Source organism: Coregonus clupeaformis, unplaced genomic scaffold (assembly GCF_020615455.1).
Source record: "Coregonus clupeaformis isolate EN_2021a unplaced genomic scaffold, ASM2061545v1 scaf1294, whole genome shotgun sequence".
Lineage (NCBI taxonomy): Eukaryota > Metazoa > Chordata > Actinopteri > Salmoniformes > Salmonidae > Coregonus > Coregonus clupeaformis.
The window spans coordinates 133,906-157,990 of NW_025534748.1; the positions used below are offsets into that span (position 1 = coordinate 133,906).

At 44.7% G+C, this 24,085-nt stretch overlaps 2 protein-coding genes across 5 annotated transcripts in view; both read left to right on the top strand.

Moving 5' to 3' along the window:
- LOC121553339 (sodium- and chloride-dependent GABA transporter 2) overlaps window positions 1-5,220 on the top strand; it is a 50,816-nt gene extending 45,596 nt beyond the window's left edge. For all 4 annotated transcript variants that reach the window (XM_045217968.1, XM_045217966.1, XM_045217967.1 and 1 more), the window contains exons 12-15: window positions 316-418; window positions 3,372-3,472; window positions 3,765-3,935; window positions 4,285-5,220. In XM_045217968.1, the coding sequence (XP_045073903.1) occupies window positions 316-418; window positions 3,372-3,472; window positions 3,765-3,935; window positions 4,285-4,419 (510 nt within the window). In that variant the 3' untranslated portion in view covers window positions 4,420-5,220. The remainder of the gene's footprint in view (window positions 1-315; window positions 419-3,371; window positions 3,473-3,764; window positions 3,936-4,284) is intronic.
- Window positions 5,221-7,184: 1,964 nt separating this feature from the next.
- LOC123486600 (A disintegrin and metalloproteinase with thrombospondin motifs 5-like) lies at window positions 7,185-14,180 on the top strand (the record flags this gene model as incomplete). The annotated part of the gene is made up of 4 exons (XM_045217969.1): window positions 7,185-7,230; window positions 11,145-11,400; window positions 11,644-11,722; window positions 13,491-14,180. Coding segments are annotated over exons 1-4 (1,071 nt in total), but the record flags the coding sequence as incomplete, so codon positions are not given.
- Window positions 14,181-24,085: the final 9,905 nt, after the last annotated feature.

The window sequence follows — 24,085 nt, forward strand, 5'->3', positions numbered from 1 at the left end:
GGACAAACACACCTCATTCAACTCATTGAGGCTTATCCAGGGCTACAATGAAAATGTGTACAGTTGGGGGTACTCTAGGACCAGGGTTGGGAAACACTGGTCTACATGATTGGTTGTCTGTTTGTCTGTCTGTCTATTTGAACTAATGTCCAACTAGTTGACATATTCACATACCGCTAGACACTCTGTTACAATTAGTACATTATCCAAATGTATTCTCCCAATTAAATAATATCCCTCTATCTTTTTAATTGTATAGATCTATGACGTGGTGATAAATCTGTGACGTAATGTTCTCTCACTCTCTTTGGATAGGGTGGTCTCTATGTGTTCCAGATCTATGACCACTACTCCTGCAGTGGGGCCAGTCTGCTGCTCCTGTCCATCTTCCAGTCAGTGGCTGTGGGCTGGGTTTACGGTGAGTCCAGAGGCTGTGCACAATAAATACCTTATCACAACCTTAACACAACATCATTCACCCTAATGTACACTTAACATTGAACACACCCTCTGATGGGTGCCTCGAAACACAGTAATTTCTTTCTTTCTTACTTTTATCTATATATCTCTCTATGGCTGTCTCTCTCAATTGTGCAATTACACACAAAGTGAGCCACCGGTGGTGTTGTTTAACTATGCACAAATCTTATACGTCCTCTCCCCTTACCTTCCATATTTCTATTCAGGTCAACAGTATATGAATCTGGAGTAGTCTATTGTGAGCTGCAGACATTCAGTGTGAGCTGGAGTGTAGTGGAGACAGAGCCAGCGCCAGCCCTATTAATTAGTCACTGTCTCCCCAGCCCCTAAATCTTCCCGCTGAACGTGTCGCCACACAGTCTCAGCCATGGGGCCCTGGGAAGCCCACAGTAGCTGCCTCAGATACTAACACACAAAAACATTAGACAAAGAAAAGCTCAGGCATGAATCTCCCTTAGATGCTAACTCTAAGTCGCTAACATAGAAAAACTCAAGTGACAGAAAAACCTGAGCATCAATCTGCCTCGAACGCTAACATACTAACGTTCTAACGCTAACATCCCAAAAACTCCAGACAGACAGAAAAGCCTGAGCATAGATCTGCCTCAAATGCTAACACTAATGCTAACACTAAGTCTCTAACATAGACAAGCCAGGGTGTAAATCTGCAGATAGTCTACAGTGGAGCTGTAGAGGGATTTTGGGTGTTCTACTTTAATTTGTTTCCATGTAAGTTGAGAGTGTAAGAGGCAATTGTTGTTTTACGATAAGGGCCCGAGCCAGGAGGTAGAGACACAGATAGGAATGATGATGGGGACTGGAGCAGTCTGTGTGAGGTGGGAACCTGTCTGCTCTAGTGGATTCCTAAGCAGTGGGAACTGTGTGTGTGTGTGTGTTTGTGTGTGTGTGCGTTTAGCGTCAAACATGCGTGCCTACAGTGCATTCGGAAAGTATTCAGACCCCTTCACTTTTTCCACATTTTGTTATGTAACAGCCTTATTCTAAAATGGATAAAATTGTGTTTTTCCCTCATCAATCTACACACAATACCCCATAATGACGAAGTAAAAACAGGTTTTTATAGAATTTTGCTAATGTATAAAAAATAAAAAAACAGAAAGATGACATTTACATAAGTATTCAGACCCTTTACTCAGTACTTTGTTGAAGCACCTTTGGCAGCGATTACATTCTTGAGTCTTCTTGGGTATGACGCTACAAGCTTGGCACACCTTTATTTGGGGAGTTTCTCCCATTCTTTTCTGCAGATCCTCTCAAGCTCTGTCAGGTTGGATGGGAAGCGTCGCTGCACAGCTATTTTCAGGTCTCTCCAGAGATGTTCGATCGGGTTCAAGTCCGGGCTCTGGCTGGGCCACTCAAGGACATTCAGAGACTTGTCCCGAAGCTACTCCTGAGTTGTCTTGGCTGTGTGTTTAGGGTCGTTGTCCTGCTGTAAGGTGAACCTTCGCCCCAGTCTGAGGTCCTGAGTATTCTGGAGCAGGTTTTCATCAAGGACCTCTCTGTACTTTGCTCCATCTTTGCCTCGATCCTGACTAGTCTCCCAGTCCCTGCCGCTGAAAAACATCCCCACAGCATGATTCTGCCACCACCATGCTTCACCATAGGGATGGTGCCAGGTTTCCTCCAGACGTGACGCTTGGCATTCAGGCCAAAGTGTTCAATCTTGGTTTCATCAGACCAGAGAATCTTGTTTCTCATGGTCTGAGAGTCCTTTAGATGCCTTTTGGCAAACTCCAAGCGAGCTGTCATATGCCTTTTACTGAGGAGTGGCTTCCGTCTGGCCAGTCTACCATAAAGGCCTGATTGGTGGAGTGCTGTAGAGATGGTTGTCCTTCTGGAAGGTTCTCCCATCTCCACAGACGAACTCTGGAGCTCTGTCAGAGTGACTATCGGGTTCTTGGTCACCTCCCTGACCAAGGCCCTTCTCCCCCGATTGCTCAGTTTGGCCGGGCAGCCAGCTCTAGGAAGAGTCTCGGTGGTTCCAAACTTCTTCCATTTAAGAATGATGGAGGCCGCTGTGTTCTTGGGGACATTCAATGCTGCAGACATTTTTTGGTACCCTTCCCCAGATCTGTGCCTCGACACAATCCTGTCTCTGCGTTCTACGGACAATTCCTTCGACCTCATGGGTTGGTTTTTGCTCTGACATGCACTGTCAACTGTGGGACCTTATATAGACAGGTGTGTGCCTTTCCAAATCATGTCCAATCAATTGAATTTACCACAGGTGGACTCCAATCAAGTTGTAGAAACATCTCAAGGTTGATCAATGGAAACAGGATGCACCTGAGCTCAATTTCGAGTCTCATATCGAAGGGTCTGAATATTTATGTAAATGTGCAAAAATCTCTAAAAACCTGTTATCCCTTTATGGGGTATTGATGAGGAAAAAAGTTAATTTAATCTATTTTAGAATAAGGCTGTAACGTAACAAAATGTGTAAAAAGGGAAGGGGTCTGAATACTTACCGAATGCACTGTATATAGGCCCAGGGAGAGTTGAGGTAGGCATGCTTTACATCCCCGTGGAGAGCTGTGGAAATTGGGTTTGACCAAGGTCGTTTAGACTGCGGTCAGGTCTCCAGTGGGTCCTCCATGGTCGTTACGACCGTGGGATTTAAAGGTGGTCTATTCAGGACCTTAGACAATATCCTGTTCTACGGTCTTATATGGGTCTGTGCTCTGATTTAAGTGGTTTGGGGTCTCTAGGGCCATTTTCTAGTTTTCAATTACTGGTCTTCAAGATTGTGCCTGGACTTCAGACTGACCTTTTATGGTCCTTTCAATTCAGAACCATGGTTCAACCATTGTTGTGGTCAGAACCAGGCCTTGACCACAGAACCACGTAATAACCCTCGCCCTGTTCCTTAGGGCCTGACAGGTTCAATGACAACATTAAGCACATGATTGGCTACAGCCCGCTGCCCTTCTTCAAGCTGTGCTGGCGCTACCTGACGCCAGCCATGTGCACGGTGAGTGACCTTTAACCCTTGACCCCTGTGTGTGGGAGGAGTCCTGTGAACTTCACATATCCCAATTGTGTCTGTCATTGGATATCTGTGTATACATGTGAGCAATTGTGTGAATTATTTGGTTACCTTTTTTGCAGAATCTAGTTGTTGTGACTTTTCTCTATACATTTCTTACCCTATAAATGGATAAATGTTGAATCAGACTGATACACTGGTCCAAGATGATTCCATTAGGTCATATTCAGACAAGCAATGTGTGTGTGCAACTCTCTTTCTCTGTCTCTCTCTCCAGGCAACGTTTGTGTTCTCCTTGGTGTGCTGGTCCCCTCTGTCCCTGGGGAAGGGCGTAGTAGCCCCGGGGTGGGCCACAGCCCTAGGCTGGCTCCTCACCCTCTCCTCTGTCTCCCTGCTGCCCATCTGTGCGCTCTACGCACTGGCCACCACCCCCGGCAGCCTAACACAGGTCAGTCACACAGTGACATTTTTTACACCAACAACCAACTACTACCTTACCATAACCCTGACTCTCACATTAACTGTTACTCTTGCCCCTACCGTCCAACACTGCACTATGTGGACTGACTCTACACTTACTTACCTCCATCTCCCCTGTGACTTACCCTATGATTATACAAGACATTAGTTAGTGTGCCTTGAAAATAACTTGTACCTTCCCATCATGCTATAGTGACTAGGTTGGCCAGTAAGTCAGTGCAGAAGACTGTACTAAGCATATAAGACATACTGTACAGTGCATTAAGGCATATGTTGTGTGTGACTAACAACCCGTCCATCTCTCCTGTTGCCTGTAGCGTTTCCGCCGGCTGTGTCGTCCTGCCCCCAACTCCAATTTAGCCCTGGACCACCGGACCACCTCTCTCACCTTTGACCCCTGTCTGGCTCTCACCGCCGAGAAACCCAAGGAGCCAATCGCAGACGTGATCTAGGGATGACCACCCTGGGTTTAGCCAATGATACGGTCTCACGGTTTCTGCGCACCAATGGGACAGATCGGAATCGGGGATCAAGGGATGTTTCTATGGAGATGGGAAGGCCTCTGCCCCTCTGTTGTGTCCTCACAGATAAATGGAGACAGGATGGTGGTTGAAACTGTGATGGAATCCAGTTGTATGCTATTGGGCATGGGATACGTGGACTGGGCTTAGTGACATGCCCCTGACTGTGTGTGTTTTTGTGAATGAAGGAGAAGGGGAGGGGGGAAAGAGAGGGAAAGGGAGGGAGGGATAAAAGCCAGTCCCAAATCGCTCCCTATTCCCTCCACCTTGGCCCTAACCCCTCATCTGAAGGTTCTGGATAGGTGTAAGCAGTGTAGTAATAAAGCTTCCGCCATATTGCTTCCACCTTACACATCTGCAAACGTTGGGGCCAATGGGAAGGTTAGGGATCGAATTGTGACCGGCTGACTGTGTAGAGAAGGGATGGGAGTGAGGGAGGAGTAGAGCGAGACAAACACTTTTATATTTATATGTGATCATGGGACTGACATTAATGAGCTGCTGTGTGACACAGATCATTACCTCATCATAATTTCAGTCAGACTAGCCAATGGTTTCTGACTGGACTATTTTGATCAGACTGATTGGGTCTGAAATGGCACCCTATTCCCTATATAGTGCACTACTACTTTTAACCAGGGCCCATAGGGCTGAAACTGTTTACAGAAAATGAGAAATCTCCTCTGGATTGGAAGTAGTGAAAATAAATAAAAAATATCATACCGTAAAGGATATTTTCTCCTTTTTGCTATTTATTGTGTTGAACAATGAAATAATGAAACAAGTAAAATGAATGCAATAGTACCATGTTGAAAACATAAGTAATAATCAGAGACATATTATACACTGAGTGTACGAAACATTAGGAACACCTGCTCTTTCCATGACATAGACTGACCAGGTGAATCCAGGTGAAAGCTATGCTCCATTATTGATATCACTTGTTTAATCCACTTAAATCAGTGTAGATGAAGGGGAGGAGACAGGTTAAAGAAGGATTTTTAAGCCTTGAGACAATTGAGACATGGATTGGGTATTTGTGCCATTCAGAGGGTGAAAGGGCAAGACACAATATTTAAGTGCCTTTGAACGGGGTATGGTAGTAGGTGCCAGACGCAACGGTTTGAGTGTGTCAAGAACTGCAACGCTTCTGTGTTTTTCACGCTCAACAGTTTCCCGTGTGTATCAAGAATGGTCCACCACCCAAAGCACATCCAGCCAACTTGACACAACCGTGGGAAGCATTGGAGTCAACATGGGCCAGCATCCATGTGGAATGCTTTCGACCCCTTGTAGAGTCCATGCCCCGACTAATTGAGGCAAAAGGGGGTACAACTCAATATTAGGAAGGTGTTTTGTACACTCAGTGTATAGTAGGAACTCCGACATACGAACATGTCTGGAATGGAGGTTGTTCGGAACACTGAAATGTCCGTAACTTTGAAATTCACTTACAAAACGCATTATAGAATATATTGATTTTATATATTTTTATAGAAAATATTTGTTCCAGAAAATATATACATATATATTTTTTTTACATGTGTTTTCTAATCATTTATCCAGATACTGTAATATCTGATGTGTTTTTTAGACCATGTAAGCAACATTTACGTTTTACAGAAGTTCCCAGTTTCATATTGCCTGTTTGGTTGATTGGTCTATCTGTAATTCCGAGGCTCGTATCTTTGAAGTTCTACTGTATATAATCTAATTGCATAATGTAAGAGCTTCACAATCATGTGAAAAGCGCTGGGACTATTACTTGTTCTACAGTATGTGACAACTGTGACTAATCATGATCCAATGTGTTCTATTTTACTTCTCAAAGCTGCTGGAAACGTACACTGTCATCTCGGTTTACAAATTGTGAGCCATGGAAATGGCTCTTTTATTTCAGTAACATGTTTCTTTGTTTACTTTCTCATTGAAATCATAATTTAAAAAAAAACATGCTTTTGTTGTATTAAACGAGTGTGTGCATACGTATGTGTTTGTGTGTGTGACTGCCTGTGTGTGTGTACAGAAGGCTGTGTTCCTCCACAGAGTATCAAGTTTTAATGTCACACGCACAAGTACAGTGAAATGCCTTTCTTGCTAGCTCTAAACCCAACAATGCAGTAATCAATAACAATGTAATACTAAAAATAACTTAAGGTAGAACAAAAACACACAATAAATAAAAATAAGAAATAAGAAGAACATGAGAAAGTGAGTAAGCATACTATATACAGGGTCAGTCAGTTCCAGTACCATATTTACAATGTGCAGGGATACTGGAGTGGTAGATATGTATAGGTCAAGGGTGGCTAGGCATCAGGATATATGATAAACAGAGTAGCGGCAGAGTATATGATGATTGTATGTGAGTGGGTGTGTGTGACCATATTATGTGTGTGTGAGCAAATGATGAAGTGAGTGTTACGTGTGTGTGTTGGAGTGTCAGTGTGCGTGAGTGTGAAGGGCCCTGTGAGTGTGCAAAAAAGGGTCAACTCAGTGTGTATAGTCATTTTGTTAGCTATTTAGCAGTGTCATGGCTTGGAGATAGAAGCTGTTCAGGAGACTGTTGGTGTCAGACTTGATGCACCGGTTCCACTTGCCGTGCGGAAGCAGAGAGAACTGTCTATGGCTTGGGTGGATGGAATCTTTAACGATTTTCAGGGCCTTCCTTTCACCACCTGATATAGAGGTCCTGGATGGCAGGGAGCAAGGGCCCCAGTGAGTCCTATTTCACTGGCGTAGGTACGTTACCTCTGTGACCTAGGTCCTAGGGGACATCCTGTACTTGTCACCTACCCCCCCTGGCTGCCACAGCAACAGATGTCAGAAGAGAGAGCGCCTCTGAACAGGCACACCACACTTCAGAGCGAGAGAGTGAGAGATAGTCAGGGAGAGAGAGAGAGCGCGATGAAGAGATGGATGGGCTCCTTTAGAAAGGATCAAAGCCAACTTGTCATCTATCACTCGAGAACAAATGTTGTGATTCTCATTATTATGCCAACGTTCTTTATCTGATTTATTTTTATCCCAGCGGGCATTAGTAGTCTATTATGCATGAGAGAGGGAGAGCGTGTGTGAGGAAAAGAGAGTGTGTGCATCCCTAATGGCACCCTATTCCTTACATAGTGTGCTAAGTAGTGCACTATATAGGGAATAGGGTGACATTTGGGACATAAACAGAAAGTCATCGAGATGAAGAGCTGTGCCCGGGGAATTCTGGAACCATCCACCATCACTTAGCCAGTTGGTTATGTAAAAGAGTCCGGTGTCAATTAGCTGTATTGGATTCCCCCACAGCAGGCGACCATAGAACTGGGTTGTCCCTGCTCCACACGTGTCTGTGCACGCGTGGTAATGCACATGTTGTTTTAGTGGTGAGTATTTTAGATACTCTGGGACTCCTGTGCAGAACGTGCAATCTATCACTATTTCACTGGGCCATTGAACTGTATATGGTACTAGTGTGTGTGTGTGTGTGTGTGGGGAGATGAGGGGGTGGTTAGTTCCATATGATTCCCTGGCATACATCTTCTGTTTCAGCTGATCAGGATTAGAAATGATCCAGTGTGTGTGTGTGAGATAGAAGGAATGAAAGAGAGAGAGAAACATATTGGAGGATGTGTGGCAGATGCAGTTTGTCCATGCTCAAGCGCTATACTGTATGAGTGTTTAGGTTGTCTTTGTAACCCACCCACCTCCTTTTCCTTTTCTATCCCTTTCCTACCCTCTCTCCCCTTCCATATAGTTTTTTTTGCCATCATCACCAGTTGCTTTATAAGTTGTTCTTTGTGTAGCAAATCACACGATTTTGTGTAAGCAAACACAAAAAATATTACCTGCAGCAGCATTGACTGTCATTGGTTTACATGTAGTTGTAAAATGCACATGTATTCTGAATTCACCTCAGTGGTTTACAATGTATTTATACTTTTTTTTTTTCATTTGTCAAATGTGTTGCTTGTGAAATCACCAGAACTATTTTAGTAATTTAGCAGACACTCTTATCCAGAGCAACTTACATGAGCAATTAGGGTTAAGTGCATTGCTCAAGGGCACATCGACAGATTTTTAGTCGGCTCTGGGATTCAAACCAACAACCTTTCAGTTACTTTCCCAACTCTCTTAACCGCTAGCGTACCTGCCGCCATCCAGGGTTTATACACATCATTGGGTCTGATACACCTCAGCTGTCAGGGGAGGAGAAAGTTGTGATTAACTCAGGAAATGTATTATTCATAGAATTCAAATTCATTACAATGCATTTATTTTTGTTTGTTTATCATCGAGAGGGGCATAACGTGACAGTTTTCTTTGTTGCTTTTCTGGATTAAGTACACTTCCGGAATGGACCCTTTCATTTTCCATGTAATGTGGCAGGTAGACGTTTATTAGTCTTGTCCTTGATGCAGAACAGAGCAATTTCTGCTAGATGAGCCAGCTGCAAAGTCAAAATTGGCTAAATTGTAAAAATTCATGAAAACAAACATTTGCTTTGTTTATTTTTTGGGGTTTAAAATCCGATGTAATGACTTTGTGGCTGTGTCAGCTAGTGACCACTCTACAGAGCTGCCTCCAGAATAAGATTCATTAGGAAAAAAGCTAACCTGCTGTAATGCGGGGGGCATTGGTTGTGTCGGTCATGCATGTGGAGGTGTGAGAGGGGGAGAGGCTTAGGGTGGCAGTCAGCACATGGTGTTCTGTTTAATGTTTTGGCCATGCTTAGAAGTCCACCCACACACACCCTCTTTCTCGCTCTCGCTCTCTCTCTCTCCCTCTCTCTCATACTAGGCCACAGTATTACTGGATTAGTACAACAAGGGACATCTCAGGATTTTAGAGGGGGAGGATGGGCGCTCGGGTTCACCCACACAAAAATGCACATTTATTGATAACCTAACGTTTGCCCTTTCTCAAGCGGACAAATGGGGACTGGTGGGTTGGAGGGAGTGTGGTTGTGTGGGTGCTTGTGCGTGCGTGTGTGTGGACGTGTTTAACTATACTTGTGGGGACCAGAAGTCCCCACAAGAATAGTAAATGAACAACATTTGACCAACTGGGGACATTTTGTTGGTCCCCACAAGCAGTGGTGTAAAGTACTTAAGTAAAAATACTTTAAAGTACTACTTAATAGTTTTGGGGGGTATCTGTACTTTACTTTACTTTACTATTTATATTTTTGCCAACTTTTACTTTTACTCCTAAAGAAAATTATGTACTTTTCAGTCATTTAGCAGACGCTCTTATCCAGAGCGACTTACAGTTAGTGCATACATTATTTATTTTTTCATACTGGCCCCCCGTGGGAATCGAACCCACAACCCTGGCATTGCAAGCGCCATGCTCTACCAACTGAGCTACACGGGGCTACACGGGACTTTTACTCCATACATTTTCCCTGACACCCAAAATAACTTTTGACAGGAAAATGGTCCAATTCACACACTTATCAAGAGAACATCACTGGTCATCCCTCCTGACTCACTAAACACAAATGCTTTGTTTTAAAATTATGTCTGAGTGTTGGAGTCTGCCCCTGGCTACCCGCCAATAAATAAATAAAATAAAATGTTGATTAATATAAGGAATTTTAAATGGTTTATACTTTTACTTTTACTTTTGATACTTAAGTACATTTGAGCAATTCCATTTACTTCTGATACTATATTTAAACCAAATACTTTTAGACTTTTACTCAAGTAGTATTTCACTGATACTTGAGTCATTTTCTATTAATGTATCTTTACTTTTACTCAAGTATGACAATTGAGTACTTTTTCTACCACTGCCCACAAGGTCAAATGCTATTTCTAGGGCGTTTAGAGTTAAGGTTAGAATTAATGTTAGGGTTAGAATTAGGTTCAGGGTTAGGAGCTAGGGTTAGTTTTAGGGTTAGGGTTAGGGTTAGGAGCTAGGGTTAGGGTTAGGAGCTAGGGTTAGGGTTAATGTTAGGGTTAGGATTATGGTTACGGTTAGGGTTAGGGTTAGGTTTACGGTTAGGGGTTAGGGAAAATTTGATTTTGAATGGGACTGAATTGTGTGTCCCCACAAGGTTAGCTTTACAACACTGTGTGTGTGTGTGTGCGTGTGTGCGTGTGTGCGTGTGTGGGTGCTTGTGTGTGTGTGTGTGTGCGTGTATGGGTGCGTGCGTGGGTGTTTGCGGCTAAACAGAAGGAAGTTTCCATATCTCCTTCCCTCTCTCGCTCTCTCTCGCTCTGTGTGTTTTGATGACTCCTATGGGAAAGCACTGTTCTGTGACTCAGCCACCAGTAAACTAGTAAACAAACACAGAGCTGGAGATGCATGAAGAGTCACACTTCCCCTCTGAGAGTTTGGCCCTAGACTGCTATGTATGCATCAGCTCTCTCCAAACACACAGGCATGACACCCCTGGCACACACACACTTCCCTGAAGACACAATCTATTGCCAAGACACACACACACTGACAGTCCCAAAACAGTCCCTCCTCATGGACCTGGGACTGAACTCTTCCCTATACAACTAAGTCCTAGACTTCATGAAGGGCCGCCCCCAGGTTGTGAAGGTAGGCAACATAACCTCTTCGACTCTGATTCTCAACACAGGTGCCCCACAAGAGTGCATCCTCAGTCCCCTCCTGTACTCCTTGTATACCCACGACTGCGTGGCCTCACACAGTTCCCCGGGAGCGAGGAGCACAGCAGAGCGCACAGCAGAAGATGGTGAACGCAGTTCTCCAAACGTGCCTCTCCACCCTCACTGGGAAGTCGGCGCAAGAGGTCGGTTTCGTGCGCCAGGCACATGGAGCTCCTGCTGGTCGCAAACAAGTCCATGAGAAGGAGAAGGGGCTGGAGGTGTCCAAGAACGCAGCCGCCACGCTCAAGAGCTTCTGCAAGTGGCAGAACCAGCAGAACCCACTGGACGACGACAACCAGCACCACCACGATGCCACCATCCTCTTCCCCTCCTGTACTCCTTGTATACCCACAACTGCGTGGCCTCACACAGTTCCCACTCCATTATCAAGTTTGCTGATGACACAAGAGTAGTAGGTCTGATTACCAACAATGACGAGATGCCCTACAGGGTGGAGGTAGGCACTCTGATGGCGTGGTGCCAGGTAAACCACCTCTCCCTCAACATCAGTAAAACAAAGGAACTGATTGTGGACTTCCAGGAGGAACCAGGCTGGGCATGCCCCCATACTCATCAACGGGGCCGCCGTGGAGACAGTCAAGAACGTCAAGTTCCTCAGCGTACACATCTCAGAGGAGCGGAAATGGTCAAACCACATGGACACCGTGGTGAAGAAGACACGACAGCGACTCTTCGACGTCAGGATCCTGAAGAAATACCTCCCGCACAGAAAGAGAAAGACGTGTGCTCAGCATTGTGAACATGGGACAGGACACACACACTTTTTGAGACAGTTGAACTGTGAGAACTTCTATTCTGAAAATGCCATAAATTATCCATCTCTACAGTTGTACAATTCTGACTTCAGACACTCTCCAGCCCACTGTTACAGTTTCCCCTTCAATTATTAAAAGAGCCACACTTAGAACCTTTAAAAATAACAGGCAGGTGTTAAATACACCATTTAAATGCTGAGATAGAGTGCTATTTTCTATTTGGCCTACTATAACAAGAACGGAAGCTTATGAGTTGTGGTGGTGGCTGGTGTTGTTGTTATTGTTGACATTGTGTGGCTGCTAGTAGTGATGATGTCACGCTTGAGTGAAATGACCTCCAATAGACCCACACAGAGACCAGAGTGAATGCCCCTGCTCCCATCGCACAAAAGCCGTTATTCTGTACAGTGAGTAGGCTAAACCCGCGGGCGACTAGGGTATCTGGAGCGTTGTAGCATAGCGCTGGTTTTCTATAGCAGTCCATAGAGTGACTCCTTGTGACTGTAAATGACGGCACGTTTTTTTTTTATATCTCCTTCCAAAACACGAGTGTCTTTTTTTCAATCTCACAAAGGAAGAAGATTTTGAGGGATGACCCCTTCGAATTGAACCCTTGCGCGCGATCATATTTAGACTACACACATGCTCGCGCGTTAAAAAAGGCACACGACATACACTGCTACGCTCTTGCTGTCCCAACTAGTGGGAAGGCTGAAGATATGGGTGACATTACAGAAAAATGCTTTGTTCTAGTGCTCCTTTACACTCCTGTTTGCGTCTCGGCGCCGGGGACAGGACCAAAAAGTGGAGTTGAGTGGGGCGGCAGACTCCGAAGCCTCCTGCACTTGACTTTGCTTTGATTTCGGCAGACACGAGAACGCAGCAGAGAGAGAGACGATGGGGGTGGTGTGGAGAGTGAGTGCAAAGGGGCAGGACTTTTTTTCTCTCCTCTATTAAGAGGAAACTTTGTGTTTTGTTCTCCAAGTTCAGCTCAGTCCTCAAGCCGGTTTCTCCGCTGCTCCTTTCTTCCATCTCCGCTGTGTCTTTTCTTCCATTCCCTCCGATGCCTTAATTTTTCTGCGTTTTTACACTTTTCATGGAAATGCTGGATATCGAGACCATGCGCATTCAAACGGGACCTGTTCTGAAAATTGTTTGTTCTTCGTTTCCATGACTGTTTTAGTTGGAATATATATGTTTCACCGTGCACTGCTTGTTTTGGGGTAAAGATGACCGGTGTCTTTTGTGCTTTTGCTGGAGGCATGTTGGTGTTTCTTTTGCTGTGCATCGTGGAGTTGCATACGGGCTGCGATGCCGTGCTCGCCGCGGGTCTCACTACTTTCAGGGCTTTCGCTCCACCTGCAAAAGAGGGTGTTGTGCAGAACGTCGATCGGATTTACCATGGGGGTGGGAAGGTTGGTTACCTGCTTTACATGGATGGGAGAAGGTTTCAGTTAGATATGGAGAGGGATGAGTCCATTTTGTCACATCACTTCAGTCCGAAATATGTGATGACCCTGATGGGGGCGGGAGAAGGCGCCGCGCCTTTGAACCGGGAGTGTGTTTACCGGGGAACCGTGGACTCCAACCCCGAGTCCCTGGCGGTTTTCAGCCTCTGTGGTGGGGGTCTAGAGGGCTTTTTCGCGTTGAAACACGCGCGCTACACAATCACACCCTCATCCGAACCAAGGGACACGATAACGACGAGCGTTCGCTGCAGGACAAGGCTGCGGAGAGCGCCCTCCACTACTTCACGCGGGAGAGCTTCAGCTTCGAAGCCATGCCTGTGAGCGAGAGCTGTGGGACCAAGGGAGGGCGCGGGCGCATGGATGCATCGAGGAAACACCAGCGTAAGGGCCGAGGGAAAGGGAAACGCGACCGGCACGATGTCACCCTGGACGGGGGCAAGGAGCGCAGAAGATGGTGGACGCAGTTCTCCAAACGTGCCTCTCCACCCTCACTGGGAAGTCGGCGCAAGAGGTCGGTTTCGCGCGCCAGGCACGTGGAGCTCCTGCTGGTTGCAGACGAGTCCATGTCCAAGAAGTATGGCAAGGACCTGCACCACTACCTGCTCACGCTGGCCTCCATCGCTTCCAAGTTGTACAGCCATGCCAGCATCGAGAACCCCATCCGTCTGTCCGTTGTGAAGGTGGCCATCGTCACGGAGAAGGAGAAGGGGCTGGAGGTGTCCAAGAACGCAGCCGCCACACTCAAGAGCTTCTGCAAGTGGCAGAACCAGCAGAACCCACTGGACGACGACAACCAGCACCACCACGACGCCGCCATCCTTTTCACCAGGCAGGTAAATAAATAAAGAAACCCATAGAGTCCGACTCGCACTCCCCCATCACCTGGCCAACACACACATACCACTGCGCGCCAGGTCCATCCCTTCCCACTCACCGGACTAGAGCGCATTTTACACTCAGGTGTTACGCCAAGCATGACGCCAGTGTTTGTTGTTATTATGGTACTGCATGCGTTTCTGTACTCGTACCTGTTATTCAGGAAAGTCATTTGGAACCAAAATATGTTTATTACATTGTTGTTATCAAGCAGAAATCTGCTTCGGTTTAGTGTTACCAAATTGAGGGCGTGTGCCTCTCTCTCTCTATTTCTCTCTCTCTGTCTTGCACACCCTCCCTCCTCTCTGTGGGCTCTCGCGCGTGTCTTATAAAAGAGCGTTTCCTCCGCTTGTGTTTTTCTGGGCAGCCTCCTCTGTCTCAGACTCTCCCAGTCCCCTGACAACCAATGTCTCGAGCCCTTGTGATCTCTCGCACCAGCTGCGCACGCACATTCTTCCAGGGTTGAAGGGATGTAGTTTAAATCAGCTGCTGGTTAGAGTTCAGAATGTTTCTCTCAACCAGAAACCGCAGCCAGACTTCAGCCCTATGTATTTCTTCCTTCATTTTTTCCTTCCATTTTTTCCCCCCTACATTTTTTCTCTGAGCAGAGCTGGGGCTGTCAAAAAAGCAACCACATCTACCCCTCTGAAAACCAATAGCCTACATTGACCAAGACCACACTCGTTTATACAAGATCACATGGTTTTAACAATTTAACTTCAGATTCTGACCTATATCCAAGTTTCTCCAAACATCAAATTTCGAAGTTGCTCCAAATGTCAAATTTCAAATTGTTTTTGGCACCCTGGGTTGACTCCTCCTGCTCCGCATCTTTCCATTTCTACAAACATTACATTTCGAAGTTAAGGGTTAAGGTTTTGGATAGGGTTAAAACCTTAGGCCTTCATTCCAAATGGTTAAGTTAAGGGTTAAAATTAGTGTCTACCACAGAGATTGAACATATGACCACAGAGATTGAATATATGACCTATGGATCCAAATCATGGGATTATGATGGTAATAGCGCTCACTGTTGCCCCTAGTGGCCAGTTGTGAAGGCATTTCGGAAGTCCTCAGGACATGGACATACCTCCAATTTCGAAGTCAATCTTGAGCACACACACACATATATCTCAACACATATATCTCATTTTTCACCCCTCTGGTGTGGTTTCTTGGTCAGTCGGCTGTGGTTGAGGTGTCAGGTGTCTTTCTTGCCTCAGGCTTGTGGTGCGTGTAATGAAATAATGCAAGGTCTTGTGCTAGAGACGGGTGCCAAAACCAGGGAATACCGAGGTAACTTATGTTGGCACCGGTGCCCGGGTGGATCCTGTTGCCAGCGCCACGTGAGCATACCTGGGCTTGGCAGGTTGGCAGAGCACGGTGTGCCAACTATTACCACCACCACCTGCATGGTCATGGACCTCCCACCCACTTGGCAGTGCATCCCCTCTGTGTCACCTGCGGGGGTTAGGGTGGCGTGGTTGGCACAGTGGTTGGCACAACGGGCACGGAGATACCTGGCGCTGGCACTACCCAGGGGCAAGTGTCAGGTCATAACAACAGTAACAACTCCATAGCATAACAACATAATAACACCTGCAAGGTGTTTGGAGTGGGTCATGACTTATCAAAAGGTCAAAGGTCAGTGAACCCCCTCAGCCAATAGGATTTGAACTCTGATTCCATGATTGGCTGTAGTGTTAGATCACTGTATCTTTAAAACACAACCCTTCCATTCAGTTGTCTTTCATTGCTGTAGCTTGTTATCAAAGAAGTCAGTATCGTAGCTTGGGTGAGTCACGCTCATTCAATGGAAGTCAAATCCATCTTCAGACTGCATTCTCACAGTCAGAGACGAGACCCATCCATTCTTTAGCGATGTAGAGGGGGGGAGTTTATTGGAACATGGGGTTATTCATGCATGGGTCCAATTACTCCAGTCCCAACACCCCCCGTGTCCTGAGTGAGCTGACCCGTGTGCCATTGTCACCTGGCTCTTTGCATGCCGCACCAGGACAGAACAAGAGACACATTGAGGGGACTCTGTGTGTGTATGCATTTATATGTGTGCATTTGTGTGTGCGTGGGTGCGTGCATGCGCGTGTGTGTGTATGTGCGTGCCTGTGTGTGATTATTAGGTGTTACGTCACAGTGTGACCGGACGCATGACTGCTCTTGCCAGGGTCCAGGACAGTACACAAAGCCTCACTGTGAGGAGAAGAGCTCTCTACTGACAGAACATAGAGCAGGGATCATCGACTAGATTTAGCAGCAGGCCAATTTTTTTCTTGAGCGGATGGTCAGGGGGCTGGGACATAATTGTAAATAATTTGTAAACTGCAAATTGACCGCAAGAAGCCCAAACAGATACAGCATTTGACTTAAACATAATCATTTCAAACCTTGCTTACATTTGTATATGATCACATACAGTTGAAGTCGGAAGTTTACATACACTTAGGTTGGAGTCATTAAAACTTGTTTTTCAACCACTCCACACATTTCTTGTTAACATACTATAGTTTTGGCAAGTCGGTTAGGACATCTACTTTGTGCATGACACAAGTAATTCTTCCAACAATTGTTTACAGACAGATTATTTCACTTATAATTCACTATATCACACAATTCCAGTGGGTCAGACGTTTAAATACACTAAATTGACTGTGCTTTTAAACAGCTTGGAAAACTGAAGAAAATGATGTCATGGCTTTGAAGCTTCTGATAGGCTAATTGACATAATTTGAGTCAACTGGAGGTGTACCTGTGGATGTATTTCAAGGCCTACCTTCAAACTCAGTGCCTCTTTGCTTGACATTATGGGAAAATCAAAAGAAATCAGCCAAGACCTCCACAAGTCTGGTTCATCCTTGGGAGCAATTTCCAAACGCCTGAAGGTACCACCTTCATCTGTACAAACAATAGTATGCAAGTATAAACACCATGGGACCACGCAGCCGTCATACTGCTCAGGAAGGAGACGCGTTCTGTCTCCTAGAGATGAACGTACTTTGGTGCGAAAAGTGCAAATCAATCCCAGAACAACAGCAAAGGACCTTGTGAAGATGCTGGAGGAAACAGGTACAAAGTATCTATATCCACAGTAAAACGAGTCCTATATAGACATAACCTGAAAGGCCGCTCAGCAAGAAAGAAGCCACTGTTCCAAAACCGCCATAAAAAAGCCAGAGTACGGTTCGCAACTGCACATGGGGACAAAGATCATACTTTTTGGAGAAATGTCCTCTGGTCTGATGAAACAAAAATAGAACCGTTGTGCCATAATGACCATCGTTATGTTTGGAGGAAAAAGGGGGTTGCTTGCAAGCCGATGAATACCATCCCAACCGTGAAGCACGGGGGTGGCAGCATCATGCTGTGGAGGTGCTTTGCTGCAGGAGGGACTGGTGAACTTCACAAAATAGATGGCATCATGAGGAAGGAAAATTATGTGGATATATTGAAGCAACATGTCAAGACATCAGTCAGGAAGTTAAAGCTTGGTCGCAAATGGGTCTTCCAAATGGACAATGACCCCAAGCATACTTCCAGTTGTGGCAAAATGGCTTAAGGACAACAAAGTCAAGGTATTGGAGTGGCCATCACAAAGCCCTGACTTCAATCCTATAGAAAGTTTGTGGGCAGAACTGAAAAAGTGTGTGCGAGCAAGGAGGCCTACAAACCTGACTCAGTTACACCAGCTCTGTCAGGAGGAATGGGCCAAAATTCACCCAACTTATTGTGGGAAGCTTGTGGAAGGCTACCCAAAACATTTGACCCAAGTTAAACAATTTAAAGGCAATGCTACCAAGTACTAATTGAGTGTATGTAAACTTCTGACCCACTGGGAATGTGATTAAATAAATTAAAGCTGAAATAAATCATTCTCTCTACTATTATTCTGACATTTCACATTCTTAAAATAAAGTGGTGATCCTAACTGACCTAAAACAGGGAATTTTTACTAGGATTAAATGTCAGGAATTGTGAAAAACTGAGTTTAAAGGTATTTGGCTAAGGTGTATGTAAACTTCCGACTTCAACTTTATATCTCTCTATTATGCGTGAGAATAATATTTCCTAAATTAAAATCACTTGGAGTTGATTTGCTGGTGTTTTTACAGTTCATGTCCAACAATAACAAAAGTAATACAAAAAAACGTTAGTTTTTTATTCAGAAAAACTTGAGGGCCTGTCACGCCTTGACCTATAGAACTCTAGTTAGTTTGGTCAGGGCGTGCATGTTTAGTATCTATGTTATGTTTTCTATGTGTAGAATCTAGGTATTGGTTTTCTATGTTTGGCCGGGTGTGATTCCCAATCAGAGACAGCTGTCGCTCGTTGTCTCTGATTGGGGATCATACTTAGGTAGCTCAGTTGCCTACTGTGTTTGTGGGCTCTTGTTCCGTGTATAGGCTTGTATTGTGTTTAGCCTGAGGACTTCATGTTACGTTGTTTTGTTGTTTTTGTTCGTGTGTTTATTTTATAAAATAAACATGTATGCATTTCACGCTGCGCCTTGGTCTGACCCGTCCTTCAACGTCCGTGACAGGGCCAAATAAATTGGCCTGCGGGCCGCCAGTTACGGAACCCTGACATAGAGAGAGATGAAAGAGCCCAGAAAGAATCAACTTGGAAATAGCCAAGAAAACATAACTAATTACATGAATATGCAGCATGGAAATATTCAACATAAATATTACATCCTAGAGATGATCATGTTTATTGTAGACTCTTACTTTGATTGTTCCCTCAGGCACTAGGACATACATGTTTAAGGTTTCCTTATTGCCAGAGAGAGAGGGAGAGAAAGAAAGATAGAGGGGGCTAGAGTGATATAGAGAGAGAGAGGTAGAGAGGACACCGAGAAAGAGAGAGGGGGAGCGAGTGTGTGTGGACTCTGAGAAAGAGATAGGTAGAGAGAGATGGACAGAGGGAGAACTCTGAGAACGAGAGAGTGTGTATGCAGAGAGCCAAGAAAGCATAGAAATGCTAGGCTACATCTCCTTTTTGTTGAAGGTTACGTATTTGTTGAAGATTAAGGGCACATATTCGCGAAACGTCCCAAAGTAGCACTACTGATCTAGGATCAGATCCGCCCTCTTATTCTTTATGTGAATAATGAGAAGTTCAATTATTGTTGTCTCTATGTTAAAGCACAGTACCCTGCAAATGTCCTTGATAGTTTCAACAGACAGACATGTCACCCCAGTGGTGCGCAGCCCAGTGGCTTGCTCAAACCAATAACACCTAGGTCATTATCACTTTATACACAAAACACACATGACAATCACCTTATGCAGGTGCCGGGTCTGAAAAGTTCATTCATGATCTGTGATGCAGAGTAGCCTATCTCACGCTGTTACTAGGTGGCAATGGCACGTAACAAGATGTTCCTGACCAATCACGTGGACCGAGCGATGGGTCGAAAGTTGAATGGCAGAGTTTATATAAGCATGAAATATAGGACCTGTGAAATACCCCAGTCTGTTATAACAAACAGAGGAGCTATAGGCCTACCTATGGGAGGAGAGGATCGGGAAACTCAGACACCTTAAACACATGCGCGCATGTTCGACCACACATGCATACACACACACACACACACTTTAAGCTAAGACACACAATGTACACACAGTACACACACACAATGTAAAAGCACACACACACACACACTGAATGCAGAAACACTGTAAGCAGACACGCACACACACATACTGTAAACACACACTCTCACACATACACACTCACAACAAACATGAGCGAAGAGGAGAAGAGACAGGAGAGCACATAGGACATGCTCTGTTCAAATCGAATAATACACATGCGTACATACTAAATTCTCCACAGCAAATATGATAGAGTGTGTGCATGTGCACTGGAGTTGGAATGATAGAGTATGGATATATGGATGTTTTGGAAGGGTGTCTGTCTGTTGCTATCTGATTTGTTCAGTAGACAAAACAATGCCATGAACTTAAATGACCAGCTAGCAGTTAAGGTCTGGGACGGTATCCTACCTCTGGAATGACAATCACAGTCTCTCTGATAGGCTGATATGGTTGTATATGAAGGATACTATCATGTTATTGTAAAGGTAACCGCTTAAATGTGTGTCATAGGTCACTGGGCCAGGAGTTTTGTCGGGACCATCGGGGCCTGACTAGCCTAGTACCATTGCCATTTAATAGGCTAATGTCACTCTCACCGATGATTGGCAGGCCATTCATTTCACGGATAATTGACTCTTACATTGTTGACCCTGATTTCTGAGTGACAAGTTGTTGTGGTTAGTCTCTCTGGACTCTCTCCATGATACAGTATTAGCAGTGTTTGTGCGTGCATGCACACTAACGCTACAAACTGACAGTGTGTGTGTCTGTGATTGACACTCTCCTTTACTCAGAGTGGCAGTGTGTTTTTTTCGAACCGCAGCTAGGGTGTGTTCCTCTGGTTGACCCGGAGACTCACACACATGCACGCAGGTGCATGTCACACACACACAAACACACCCTTACTCACTTTCTCACACAGACACACGCAGTCTTCTTATATGATCATCTACTGACCTAAATACCTTACCACCAGTGCTGAGGTTATTTTGCTCATTATTTCCAGAACTGCCCAATCCCTCCATTCTTTCCTCCTCTCTTTTCATTTCCTCCATCCTCCCATCCCTTTCCCCAGGTGTCTGATTCCATAACTTTATTTATCTTGCTCTCTCTTTCGCCCTCCCCTCTTTCTTTCTCTCGCTCACGCTCTCATATGTCTGTGAAAGCCCCTTAGGAGAAAAGGGAAAATACCAAGCTGAGAACACACTGGAGAGCGGGAGGGAGAGGAGAAAAAAGAGAGACAGAGGGAACATAGAGAGAGACAGGGACAGAGTGAAAGTGAGAGAGACAGAGGGAACATGAGAGACAGGGACAGAGTGAAAGGGGAATGGGAGGCAGAGAGAGTTTGGGACAAAATGTTAAAGTGAACAAAAGATAGTGAAAGTGAGAGAGAAAGAGAGACAATGTCCCTCCTGATTGGCTAGTGAAATTAACTCTTTCTACAATGTCCCTCCCGAATGGCTAGTGAGATTAACTCTTTCTAACAACAGCGTCCTCGGGACCTCGGGAAGGGTGCACATTTTGGTTTTTGCCTAACTCTACACAGCTGATAAAAATTATCAAAGCTTGATGCTTAGTTGATTATTTGAATCAGCTGTGTAGTGGAGGTCAAAACCCAAAACGTGCACCCTTTGGGGTCCCGAGGACCGAGTTTGGGAAACCCTGTTCTACAAAATCCCTCCCAATTGGCTAGGGAGATTAACTCTTTCTACAATGTCCCTCACGATTGGCTAGTGAGATGAACTCTTTCTACAATGTCCCTCTCGATTGGCTATTTCATCTGATAGTGACAACGAGGAGTTCAAAACACAACTCTCCATCTACACACACATCAGGGGGCAAAATCTTAACGATAACTAACACAATGCATTTAGTGGAATGCAATCGGACTGGACTGTATTTGACTTTGTTTTTATGTCTCCTTCAGTAAGTAGGGGACTTTCTCTTTTACAGTTTTTCTCGATTGCTAAGACACATTTCTTGAAAGCTGCTCTCATTTTCTCTTAACTGTGAACACAAAACCCAATTTTCAAGCTACATTCCACAAAACCTCAGACTCTTCTTGCAAACCAAACTTTCACCTCAAAACAGTTCAATCTGTGCTCAAAACTGAACTATGTTTTCAAATCGTGCCCCGAGTCAATCAAAATAAAAACACTACTGAACAGTCACTAAACACTACGTAGAAAAATAGAAAACACAATGCTCAGGACATGAAGCTGGAGAAATAAATGTTTATTGTTCACTGTAGGCTAAATGCATGTTGCAAAACAAAAAAACTGTGCATTTAGCACTTGTACAAAAAAGACAAAAACAGAAATCTTGTGCATTTACATGTAGCACTTGTAAAAACAAACAGAAATCTTATGCGTTTGCCACTTGTGTACAGTAAGCCCATGTAAAAATAAAGTACAAAAATATACAAATAAGTGCATTACTCAGCCACAGCATCATGTCTCCGTACTGGGTCAGGCCACAGGACTGGCCACATTTGTCTGGCCAGGCAACGGGGAAAAAACCCCTGGCATGCCGTATCCAGGCTTGGCATGCCTCCACACCTATGTCACCACAGGCAAGTCCCATGGCTTGCAGGAGATTTACCCTGGTGTAAAGGTTGGCGTTCATATACCTTCCACCGCCATGAGGAGAATAATTCCTCAATGGGGTTTAGGAAAGGGGAGTACGGTGGAAGGCAAAGATTGATAAAACCTTGGTTCATATTGTACCATCTCTAACCTGGAGGGCTCTGTGAAAACTCACATTGTCCCAAACAACAACATAGATGGGATGCTCATCCTGCTGCCCTAACAAAGCATCTCGCATGTGATTGAGGAAATGAGGAGCTGGTGAGTGTTGTAGGGCCCCAGGTTGGCATGATGGTGGACAACCCCATGATTGCTGATGGCAGCACATAATGTGACATTGCCACCACGCTGCCCAGGAACACCAACAATGGCCCGATGGCCAATCACATTACGGCCTCTCCTTCTCCCCTTTTGGTGAGATTAAACCCAGCTTCATCCATGTAGATGTATTGATGGGGTCTTTCCATTGCATCCAGTTGAAAAACCCTCTGTAGAAATAGATATAGTTTTGTAAGTGATACGAAAAAAGTGATTTAGGCCACTACAGTAAATCACTACTTAGAGTAATCAACATTGAATGTGTCTGGATATATGCCAACCTGTACATACTGGAATCTTTGCTCTTTGACTCTGTCTGAGTTGCGATCAAAGGGCACTCTGTATAGCTGTTTCATGCGCAGTCTGTTGCGCTTGAGGACACGATCAACAGTAGAGAGGCTGACACTGTTGATACCCTCAAAATGTAAATGGTCCTCAATGATCTTCTGCTGAATTTCCGCTCAGTTTAATGGCATTGTTCTCACGGACCATATCAACAATTAGGGTCTCTTGGTGTGGGGAGAACATACCTGTCCTCCCACCCCCATGTGGCAGTCTTTCAATTCTACAAAAAGAGAACATGGAGTTACAAAAAATATACATGGAATACTAGGCCTACAAACAGTTAGACCAACCCCTCCATTACAATACTACAGTACATTGGTACAGTGATGTACTGAAACATATATTCACTTACAGTATACTGTGGTACAGTATATAGTATGTCATACAGTAATTGCTGTCAACATGTACATAATGTACTATAATGTCAAAAAAGGTAATTACCTGTTCTCTTCTCTAAATCTTCGGATTATGGTGGACACAGTGAATCTACTGATGTTTGGTTGTACCCTTTGTCCAGCCTCCCCTCATGTTCATACCATGGACAAGAACATGGTCAATCACAGTAGCTCTGATTTCATCAGATATTACTGTTCTTTGTCTTCGCTGACCACCTCGACCACCTCGAACTCCTCTCACACGAACTCTTCCTCTCATATTTCTATCCATTGTAGGGCCTCACAAACCAGTGCTCTCTGAACTGGCTTACTGTATATGTTCCTCACATAATTAGCCACAAGTGTGATCCATTTTGAGTTGTTGTGTTCAAGTGGTGATACCTGTGCTCTAATTGTGTTTTTGACTTTTGTCACCTGTTGCTCACCATTATGCAGCACGGGTGCATCACAATGAAAAAAAAATGTGTTGGCAAGTTGTGTCTAAACAGGTGAAAAGTGCTTATGGTTTTGCCAAAAGAGTGATTGAGTCAATCAGTGGGTTCAGGCAACTGAGCATTTGGTTCAGACAATAGGGTTTAGTGTTTTAGTAATTGAGAAAAACTGT